Raw genomic sequence first — 11,736 nt, forward strand, 5'->3', positions numbered from 1 at the left:
ACCGGAATCAGCTGTTCAGGAACCATCTTTCAAACCATCCTCTAATGATTTGGTTCAAGTTCTTGATTTCATTGAATCTAAACTGACGGTTCAGGAACCGTAACCGGCGGTTCATGAACCGTAACCACCCCTATTACCAACCCTTTCGCACTACATAAAGGTTGTAAAAAGAAAATGGCAGTATTATACTAAAAAAAATCTACTCAAACGTTTTTTTTGATGGTGGCAATAATATACATGGAGCTGTGCACGATTCTAATATGAATCAAAAAATTGATAAGAATTGTGTTAAATTAAAATTATTTTGATACTTTAATTTTAATTTTTTACTAAAAATTGAAGTAGAACTATTTTAAAACTAAATCATAATCGAATTGAGAATCAAATTTATAAATATATTCTTTATATTTTTTTAAATATATTTTATACTTTTAATATATATATATATATAAATTAAATATAATACAATATTATATTTTATTTCTTTACATTTTTTATAATATATGTGTATATATACATATTAATTCATAATTATATTGACATCTTATAGTTAAATATTATATAATTAATAAATAGTTAAAATATATATTATATGATATACTTATACTATTATATTATATAATACACTTAATCATAAATTATATATGTACTTTATAGTTAAGGATTATATATTTATTTATATGATATATTATGTATTAATAATTTAATTTAAAATTTAAATATTAATTTAAATGTGACTTTTTAAAGAAGATAATTAAATAAAATTGTTTTAAAAATCAAAAATTAAATTGTAATGGTATTAAATCAAATTAAAACAAAAAAATTGAGAAGCATATTGTAACACCCCTAATTTTTAAATTTATTATTTTGTGAGTAAATATTAATATTTTATTTTATTTAAATTTTAGGAAATTATTTGAGATTTTTCTGATTTTAGAAATCGGGATCGATTTTCCGAAACTATAAAACTTTGATAATTTTTAAAAATTAATTTAAAGACCACGTGGCAAAACTAAAAATATATTTGGACTCTACGAATTTTTCTGAGTTTTCTAGAATTTTTTTCGAAATTTTTGGGCTTCTTTTTCAATCCCAATGCAGAGTAAAAATTCAAAATTTTGTATCTTGAATCAGACCAGTCAAATCAAACCAGATCGGATCGGACTGGTCGAATCGGACCGACTTTCTTCTTCCTTTTCTTTCTTCCTCGTGCATGTCCCACCTCTCTTCCTCTCTCTCTCTCATTTTCTCTCTCCTCCCTCCTCCCCACCTTGCCAGCGCGCCACCCAAGCCTTCCCCCACCGCCGACCGGCAGAAAAAGACGCGCGAAGAAGCGCGACCCACAGCGAGCCATTTCGGCTTTCCAATCGAAATTTGGCCGATCTGGCCACCGATTGGGCCAGGTCTTGTGTTAAACACTATCTACACCTCGAGAGTTTTCCATAAACACCAAAATCCATCGAGCGGTTTGCTCAATTTTTGTCTAAAATGTTTTAGCCCATTTCAAGTTTTGGGCTAGATTTCTCGCAAACCGTAAATCCTACGAGAAAACCGAGAGTACCAGAGCGCTCCACTCTTCGAGAGCTTCGCCGCAATATAAATTTCAAAATTTTCCAACACCGTTTTTCAATGGGTTCCACGAAACTTCGTAGTGTTTTTCAAGTATTAAATGAACTTAGAAAATTTTGTAAAAATTATACTAAACCCAGTGTTGTGGGCTTCATGTAGGTACCTTCAATTCACCAAAATTCGACAGTTGTCCGAGTCTATGAATTTCCAGCCAGACCGACAGGCTACTGAAAAAGTCTCAGAATTGGATCGAGATTTTGGCTGTCCCACCGTTGTCAGACATTCTGAATGCGTTTTCAAGATCGAAATCGGCATAGGTAAACCTGAACCTTACTTTATCTTAATTTTCTAGTGATTGAATGGGATTAAAAATCCATAAAATATTCGTGATAGCTCAGAAAATTATGATTCTTTTTGCATTAGCTTAGCAATATTGCTAAGGACCGCGGGGCAATGTTTTAGAATTTTTAGAGCTTGTTTGGGTAGCTTTTGCAAAAAGGGTCAATTATAAGGATTAAACTGTAATTTTACATATTGTGATTGATGACTGCTTGGATGGGCCCAGGAGGGGCTGTGTGATATGATCGAGTTGTGGGTGTATAGTTTGTGGATATAGAAGTGCGTTTTAAACCCTTTTACAGGTTGGATAGGTCCTAGGTATAGGGGAGACTCTGCCGCATTTTCGACATGACTTAGGACATCTTTGGACTTTCTCTTAGTTTGTATTGAGTCAAATTTATTAAATGATTGTAATAAAAATTATCAGGTGAGCCGGGCCAGCCTTCCTCCTCCGCCCAGCCGCCACAGTAACTTCGGTTGAGTCTGTGAGTAAAATATTAATTTCAATTATAATTTCGATATTATTATATGTTCAAGCATGTCCATGCATCACTTATATGTATATATCTATGTAGTTAAACTCTAGGCACGTTTTATGTTGCATTCACAACTGTTAAAATGCCATGGATGTTGTTTGTGGTAATTTGGAGCAGAGTGTGTGCGTTGGCGTGCGTGTGGTATAGTGTTGGATATGGACAGGACGAGTAGACACAGCTTGAGATCTTCGCTGGGACTCGGTCCTTCGGGTAGACACGACTTGAGTTCTTCACTGGGACCCCGTATTGGTTTATTAAGCGAAAGTCCGGCTTGAGTTCTTCGCTGGCAGAGGTTGTATTAAGGGAGCTGTATAGGGGATCAGCTCCCATATATTTATGGTTTGACATTATCGGGTGTGTGAGTACTCCAAATTACTTTTTTGCTGTTATGATGTGAAAATATTAACGATGTTGCATTTCACTCTACTGTGTACATTAGCTTTAAATAGCTATAGAGATTATGATTAAAATTAATATTTTACTCTCTGAGTCGAACGCTCACTCCTGTTCATTATTTTTCCAGGCTACAGGAGGATTATTGTTGTGGTTAACCTGCTTTTCTTCTTCGCAGGTCGTTTATTAATGTTTGTATAATTCTGTTAACTCCTAAAATTTCCGCATGTGTTACAAATATTTATTTGATTTAGGTCTGTAATATAATTTACCATGTTAGACCTGTAAACTTATTATATGCATGTATGTTGGACTAGATGAGGGAGCTGAACTCCTATTTGACTTTATGTTATTATGAGTATGTGGAGGGTGAGCTGAGCTCCTCAATTGATTATATATTGTGTTTACAGGTCAAGAGAGTAAAAAACTCCCCGTTAAAAGGTACATTTTATGGTCGGACTCTATCTGGTTGAATTCTTGAAATTGGGCCCAAATGGGCCTTAGAGTTGGGTTGAGGAATAGTTAGGCTTACTACAGGTTTCGGGGGCTTTAAACTGGCCCAGGTCCTAGTGTCGGTCCGGCCCATAGGTTGGATCGTATCACGTATTAAATTAAAACTAAAATAATGAAGAATCAAACTAAAATCATATTGAAATTTTGATTCGATTCCAATTTATAGGTAAATTTCGAATCGAATCAAAATTGCATACTCATAAATACATATATAGATTATTTAAATTATTAAAATAATTTTAAAATAACTGGTTTTTTTTAAAATAACTAGTTAGTTATATAATTTTATAAAATTCATTTATATATGTTCATTTATTATTATTTGCCATTTAATATAAATTATTTTACATAAAATCACAACAAAATTTAATAATTTCTTCATTGGCGACAAACTGCTAAGGATCTAACACATTAGCTGGAATATCCAATATCCACATGGATCCATATCCGTATCCAAAGGTCAAAAAATACTGTCTGAAAATATAAAAAACAGAAAAAACTAAAATCATAACTCAAAGAAACTTTGGACAACCACTTAAAAGAAAAAACACGTGTAATAGTGGTGTCCAGTGCGTGGTGTCCACCTCACTGTCACCGCGTGTCTCTACTGTGGCCGGCTGTTGCTCCCTGACTTTATCTCACCATCACTCTAGATTAATACCCATTCAAGAACGCCTCCTCTTCATGTGTGAATGGAAGAATAAGAAGAACAAGCTAATTAACATCTTCTGCCCGATAAATCTTTCTAAGTTTCTTCTGTATTTTGCTACCGCTGTCCATTTCTACCCGGTTCCGATCAGCTATGGAGTTCTTCCACAACGCCAAGGCCGTGCGTCTCCGTAGCCACCACAACAAGTACCTCCTAGCTGACGAAGATGAGGAATCTGTCTCCCAAGACCGAAACGGATCCTCCAAGAGCACTAGATGGACTGTGGAGTCCGTCCTTGGATCCGACACCATAATCCGCCTTAAGTCTTGCTATGGTAAGTACCTCACCGCTTCTAACCAGCCTTTTCTTCTTGGCATGACTGGTCGCAAGGTCCTTCAGACTTTGCCCAGGAGGCTTGATTCCTCCGTCGACTGGGAACCCATCAGGGATGGGACTCAGGTTAAGCTCAAGACCCGGTATGGAAACTTCTTGAGAGCCAACGGGGGACTCCCGCCTTGGAGAAATTCGGTGACTCATGATATTCCTCATAGAACTGCTACTCAAGATTGGGTTCTTTGGGACGTTGATATTGTTGATATTCAAGTCAGGTCTTCGCGTCAAGAGAAGTCGGAGCCGCAACCCATCCCTCATTCAGATTCTTTGGATTTCGATCCCAGTTCGCCCTCTTCGGTCTCTATCAAATCTGGCACTTTTTCGAGACAAGAGGTTTGGATCTCCAACCCTGCTTATTTGATTTACTTAACCAATTGCAAATTTTTGACCTTTTATTGTTGGCTTATAATGTGCAGTCGACTGAATCTAATGTGAGTTCGCCTCCTAAATCTGAGGGAAGAACTATATACTACCACCTGGCGGATGAGAGTGGGGATGTAGATGATGATATTGTGGAGGCTTATTCATTGCATTTTAAGGGAAATGGCGTTGATGGGTTGACTCAGAAATTAAGGGAAGAGACGGGTCTTCAGGATATTATTGTCTGTTCTCGTAGTCCTTTGAATGGAAAGCTTTATCCACTTCGATTGCAGCTTCCTCCAAACAATGCCGATATGCATGTCGTCGTAATTGAGTCATCGTCCAAAGGTATATATATATATATATTTTTCCTTCAAATTTATTTAGTGTTGTGGTGTAACTAATTGGTAGATAAATAGCCTGATTTTCTCAATTTGGAGAACAGATGATGAGTAATTAGCATTGCATATCTCTTAATGGGCTTCATGTCTTTGCTTCAATTTGGTTGCTCTGTTTTGAATGCTTTGAAAGACAACTGAATCTGAGTGGATTGTTTTTCAGTATCTTGGAAGTGGACTGCTTGTATGATTGGTGGGATTCTCAATTTCATTTTCCCATTCCTATAACCAGTTGTATATGCATGCGTTCTTGTATATTAACCATGGTGTTAAAAACACTTGGAGCTTTTAAAATTGTCGGTTTTACCTCTAGCAAACTTGTTTGTTAATTGTGGATTTGGATTCTATAAATTCTAGTTTTAAGCACAAAGCTTTGGAAATTTGAATTTTCACTGGCTGTACAAGTTCAAATTAACAATTTTTATGTGAGCTTAGTTTTAAGGAGCACGATTAGCAGTCCATTTTTTTGGTACATCGGTAAATATCGTTTACGAGTCCTTAGTTGATCAATTTGGAGAAGCGTATCTTTTACCAGGAAACAATAAAGTAGAATAGTGTATCATTTCAATTCAATCAAATAGTTGTTTTTGCCTAGTGGGTGATATGTTTACATCAGTTTTAGGATATGTATAGGAACTTGATGATTACATAGTAAAATACAATGAATCGTTAACATTGTCATCCGGTAAAACACAACAAGGTTAACATGCCCTATATATATATATATATATATACACACACACATATTGAAATCCCTTTTGTGAGCATGGTAGAAATGATTATTATTCTTCCTGACCAAAATCTGTTAACTATATCTATGAGCTGTTCCTTAGCCTCAAAAGTACCTCTCCTTTATAGATTGCTTCTTGAACCAGATCGGATGTATGGTTAACGTGAAATTAGATTACTTGTCCTGTATAATCTCAGATGTTAAATTCTCATTTGCCATTTCAGACAATAAGGTTTTCTTTCTTATTTTTGTGTTGCAACTTTTTCTCAACTTATTTTCTTCTGTTGTGTCAGTGGCCAAAGATTTTGCAAACCAAGGAGTCGCATTATGACATACAATGGAGGGGACAGTCATTGAAGTTTTGTTATTTTTTCACAATTATTTCTTCTGTACATTCTATTCAGTCCTCTTATCATCAAGTTGAAAGGACAACGAGAACCTATTTATCAAATGGAACAACCTTTTCCGACCATGGTGGTTGGACAGTAAGAAATTAAAGAATCTTGTGGAGTGAAGCTATTAGCGTAAGTGTTGTCACAACTACAATGTGATTTCTTTATAGCTTTGTTGATTAATTTTTGTTGTAAAATAATTTTGTCGCACCAATTTGTGTGTGAAAAATGTGTTGTTTCGGCGATTTGGTGTGTAGGGTCCGAGTCTTTTTCTCATCTTAATTAGCAAGGCCTGGCCTGTGCAACTGAAAAGTACTGCCGGTGAAATGGAATCGTGGGTTTTAAAGATTCAGGTAGTGTCTAGAATGGTGACACATAGTCAAGATGAATTTGAGCAATTCGGGTGACATGATGCTTTTGAGGTCATGCGACTACTTCATTATAGGAGATTGATTCTGATAGGGTTACGCTGTATGTCTATGAAAATCCTCTCTTTTCAACACGAAAAATTCTTATTTATAAGATTAACACGTCAATATTTATCTGATGGGTGTAAAGTCTTAATCATTGAAATCTGTTTGAGGGGTTCAATCGAATTATTTTTAGTAATAATATTTTTGGTACATGGGATCCAATGAAGAAATACATTAGGTGAGCGTAATATATTTATTATTTAACTGATTTATCCTAAATGAACGTACATGTCAACATTCTAATGAAAGATTTTGAAGCTTAAACAAGTCAGAAATTAACACAAATTAGGTATATATAACTTTAAATATTTAATCCTCACTTTTTATGAGTGAACCACGATGAAATCACTATAGTAATAAATATTATTTTTCGTCTTTATATATTTTCTAGTCACATTGATTAAGCTATATCAATGACATCAACCGGCAATGTGGGTTGATATTGCCGTGGTGAGCTCGTTTAGCGAGGCCGCTGACCAACTGATGTTTCTATTACGGGGAACTATAAGATCGCTTTGATATGAGGGTTGGTCGGTGTCCATCTTTGGTTTAGGATTATGGGCAACATAGCGACAAGGATAAAGATATTGCTGAGTAGTTTTCTGTTTCATTGGCTTAAGAAAAGTTCAAATTCTTCTAAGATGGGCCCTTGTTGTTTTGAGAGTTCATATGTTTGTGCTCTAAAGGCATCCAACTCCTTCTTTCTTAGTCATTTGCGCTTCCATATCATGTACACTAATTTCTTTTTTTTTTTTTTCAAAATGTACACTAATTTCTTTGATAATATGTACACAAATGTTTACACGTGTTATTTATCCAAAGACTTATTTATTTATCTCTTATCAATTACAGTTTTTGAATATTCTAAAATTAAGCTTATAACAGTCAATGCGTCACCAATAATCCATACATGAACAGAAGCCGTCTTTGAAGTGATGGAATCTAACACGATCTCTCATAATAATTTCCACATGGAAGATTTTAGAGATTAGCTTGGTTACCTTGTGGCAGTCACTGCAAACCTGAAGATTCTTGAAAATTCGGATTGGCATTCCTGGTTTCAAGCTTAAAAGCCCCAGAGCAATAGCAAGTCTCTCACTGTGCACCCTAAGATTCTTTTGCTTACCATCATTCAAGTCATCAACCATAGGTGCTTGTGAATAGTCAGGCGTACAACCTACCGACTCTAATCTTTCTTCAATCACATCCAAGAACTGATAAATATCTTTAGTTCGAGGATGAGATGTATCTCCGGCAAAAAATTCATGAGTAACACCATCTATCTCTATCAAACTACAGCCAGGTTCTTTTGTTACACCTCTATCAGTCATCAATTTTCTGAGCAAGCCAACTTCATTCCATCGGCTAGCCGATGCATAAACTCTGGATAGGAGAACGTAGACAGCACTGCAATCACCGCCTTTTGACTCAATGACCTGCCTAGCCATTTCTTCGCTTAGCTCAACACTTGCATTTTTCTTGCAACAAGAATCAAGAATACTTCTCCATATAACAGCATCAGGTTTCATGGGCATGCTTGACACCAAATCCAAAGCTTCATCAATCAAACCAGCACGAGCCAGAATATCAACTAGGCACCCGTAGTGCTCCAGCTGAGGTTCAATCTCATACTTAGAAACCATCATCTCAAAATACTTTCGACCCTCATTGACCATACACCTATGATTACAAGCACTCAAAACAGCAACGAAGCTGATAGAATTAGGTATAAACTTCCATGTCCTAACCATAAGATCAAAATATTCCAATGCTAACTCAGCCTTCCCATGCATCGCAAATCCAAGGATCATAGAATTCCATGAAGTTAAGTCACGCCTATCCATCCTTTCAAATACCTGTAAAGCAATATCTAACGCACCACATTTGCAGTACATGTCCACCAAACAATTGTTAACCAAAACATCCATAGCTACATTATCATCAAACTTTCTCAACAAATAAGCATGAGCCCACATCCCCAACGACAGTGCACACAACCCAGCACAAGCATTTAAAACGCTCTGTATTGTATATTCATCAGGGTCAAAATAATTCTGCAATTGAACAAACTGTTTCAACGCAATTTCGAACTCACCAAACTGAACAAGCGCATCAATCATAGCGTTCCAGGAAACCACACTCTTCCCTGGCATTTTGTCAAACACATTCTGTGCTGACTCCAAGCAACCACAAGAAGCATAGAAATGAATCAAACTGTTATTTACGTAAACATCGGATTGGAACCCAAGTTTAAACATCTGCGCATGTGCTTGTTTCCCTTCATACAAAGCAAACAGGTAAGCGCAAGCCTTCAAAACGAATGGGAACGTATGCTTATCAGGCAAGACAGTTGCTTGCTCTAGCATTCTTTTATACAGTAAAAAAGCTTGCTCTTTACTATCAGAGCTCTGCGCACAGGATCTGATGAGAGTGTTCCACATAAATGAATTGGGGTTGTGAATTCCATTGAATACTCGATAGGCATAGTGAAGGTCATTGATAGCGGAGAAATGGAGAATTCGACTATAAAGAAAGAGGGTGTCTGGATGGTTAGGCAATGTGGAACGGAGAGCTTGAGCGTGAATTTGCTTGAGCTGTAACATGTCCCTGCATTGATTCAAGCAGCAAAGAAGATGGGTGTGTTGGTTGAACAAGTTGTTGGGCTTGGAGAGGATTTGAGGTGGTGGGCTTGGAGTATTTGCCAGAACCATTTTTGCAGGCAGCTACGCCTAACACAGGCTATGGGCTGCTTGTGGCTGAGTTTGCATGGACATGCTCGCCTACTTTAATGATAAGGTAAATTATTTTATCATCTCTGTGTGTGTTATAATTAATATTTAAATTTTTATATTTTAAAAAATATTAAAATATCTTTAAATTTTAATTCTGACGGACATTTTCGTTTCTTCATTTATTTTGATTAATTTTTAAGTGAAGATACTTTAATAACTTAAAAAAAAAGTTTAATAACTTTTATGATAAATTTTTTTTGAATTTTTACTATTATTAATATTTTTATTTTTTATTGATCACCTTTAATCATTTGTCTAATGATTAAATTATAAAAGTGAATGGATAGAGGAAAGAATATGAAAGGAGCTAAAACTTATGGACATTTTTATCTATTTTTAAAAAACAATGATCTAAGTATTAATTATGATATAATGTGAAAATAAAAAATAAATGAAAATAAAAAATGATTTATCCTAATAATAGTAATAATAATAATTTATTACGTTATATTTTGTGCATTTTTAATTCTAGTATTGAATTAAATTTCATGAAAAATGAGGGTTAACTATCACGCTTTAAACAAATCGATGAAAAATTGGGTAACACCATTAAATATGCTGCATCTGACATGATATGCTAACGTTAACGCCACATCAAAAGATACATGCCACTTCAGTCTACATCATCAAAGCATGTGCCGTATCAGTGTCACATCATCAAATCCTTGAAAATAAAAGTTCCTAAATTATAAATAAAACAAAATTGCAGCCCTAAATGTTAAAACATAGAAATTTCAAAAGTACATGGAAAAAATATATGAGAGAGAGGGAGAGAGGGGGGGGGGGGGTGGGGGGAGAGAGAGAGAAATTAAAAAAATTTGAAAAAAGAGAGTAGCATTGGAGGGAGAGAGAATGGGAGAAATATGAAGCGAGAGAGACATTGTAAGATAGCGAGGGAGAAAGAGACTGTAACTCCCCTATTTGTATAGCTTGGTATATTTTACTGTTCCAGTGACCGATATCGGTATGGACAATTAAGGGAATTAGAACCACATCTAAGACACCTAGAGAAGCCCTAAATACAAATAACTAGTAATTGTCAGATAGTTAAGTATAAATAAGAAAAATATAACATAAAATATTAAATTAACCAGGAGTCACAGCGATGGGTAACCTTCTCGGGAAGTGACTGCGAGGTCAGTCTTAACCCGAATTTTGAACCTGAAAATGTGACGCCTTGGTCCTTAAGACTATTGCAAACACAGTGAAAAAGAGAAAATCACAGAAAAGAATTATTAAGTAGGTCAAATAATTAGATCAGAGATCCAAAAAAAATATTGAATAACTAACAAATCGAATCAGACCGGCGATGGGCAAATTGGTCAATTTACCCCTAGAGCTTACTCCTGACCTAGCTGTTCAATAAAATCGGAGAAACGAAAATTTCAGAATCGAGAATTAAATTAAAGAACTATTGAAAAATTAAGGAAAAAGAAAAAGAAAAGAAAATTGGCTTTATTACATCATAACCTTACCTCACATGTAACATCATAATTCAATTTTACTTTTCTCAATTTTTGACTAAGTCAAATACAATTAATAAACACATAAAAACATAAAAAAATTAAACGCATTTCATTTCTTATTCTCCCATCCCATATGCCGTCCACCTCCTATCTCTCTCTCCTCACTCTAAAACCTCCATTAAAGCTCAATTTTGAGCTTGAGTAATCCAAAAATTAATTCTCAAATCCCTAAATTTCTTAGTTAACATCTCTAATCAAGCTTTGGCAAGAGGAGTGGAGGAAGAAAAATTCAAAAAGAAAGTGGAAATTGAAAGAGTGAAAGAGCTACCAAGAGGTTAGTTTGATTTCTCTTTTTCTATCTTTAAACTCATAATTAGGTATTTTGATTAGTAGTTAATTGTGGAAATTGGAACAAAAATACCATGTTAAAAACCCCCACCAATTTCAGTTAAGTTAGGATCCCTAGGGTTTGGTACGCTCAAGTTAAATTAGGCATGAAATTAAGCTTATTTAAGGTGGATTAAGTGATTTATGTAGTGAATTTGAGGTGAATTAAACAAATTCTAAAATTAGGGTTTTTAACCCTATTGAAAATTTGGAAAAAATTAAGGAAATGGTCAATTGATGCAAATGACCTTAATTGAAGTTGAAAATGGTCAATTGGGACTATTTGTGGTGTGTTTGAATTGATAGAATGAAATTGCAATTAGGATTGGTTAGGGTCACTATTCTG

General features: G+C 35.1%; 2 protein-coding genes across 3 annotated transcripts; one reads left to right on the forward strand and one right to left on the reverse strand.

Moving 5' to 3' along the window:
- Positions 1-4,007: 4,007 nt before the first annotated feature.
- Positions 4,008-6,819, forward strand: LOC110668464 (uncharacterized). 2 transcript variants are annotated; one of them, XR_002497526.2, is made up of 4 exons: positions 4,008-4,725; positions 4,809-5,100; positions 6,174-6,404; positions 6,530-6,819. XR_002497526.2 is itself a non-coding variant. In XM_021829698.2 (3 exons), the coding sequence occupies exons 1-3, from the start codon at positions 4,153-4,155 to the stop codon at positions 6,209-6,211; spliced, it is 903 nt and encodes a 300-aa protein (XP_021685390.2). In that variant the 5' UTR covers positions 4,008-4,152; the 3' UTR covers positions 6,212-6,819. The 2 variants fall into 2 exon arrangements, 1 of the variants encoding a protein (XP_021685390.2); XM_021829698.2 differs by having other exon boundaries at positions 6,174-6,819.
- Positions 6,820-7,553: 734 nt separating this feature from the next.
- On the reverse strand, positions 7,554-9,537 carry LOC110668463 (pentatricopeptide repeat-containing protein At1g59720, chloroplastic/mitochondrial). The gene has a single exon (XM_021829697.2). It carries the CDS (start codon positions 9,454-9,456, stop codon positions 7,639-7,641), a length of 1,818 nt encoding a protein of 605 aa, XP_021685389.2. The 5' UTR covers positions 9,457-9,537; the 3' UTR covers positions 7,554-7,638.
- Between the last annotated feature and the right edge of the window lie 2,199 nt (positions 9,538-11,736).

The sequence above is a fragment of the Hevea brasiliensis genome, chromosome 9 (assembly GCF_030052815.1).
Source record: "Hevea brasiliensis isolate MT/VB/25A 57/8 chromosome 9, ASM3005281v1, whole genome shotgun sequence".
In the NCBI taxonomy this organism is placed as follows: Eukaryota; Viridiplantae; Streptophyta; class Magnoliopsida; order Malpighiales; family Euphorbiaceae; genus Hevea; species Hevea brasiliensis.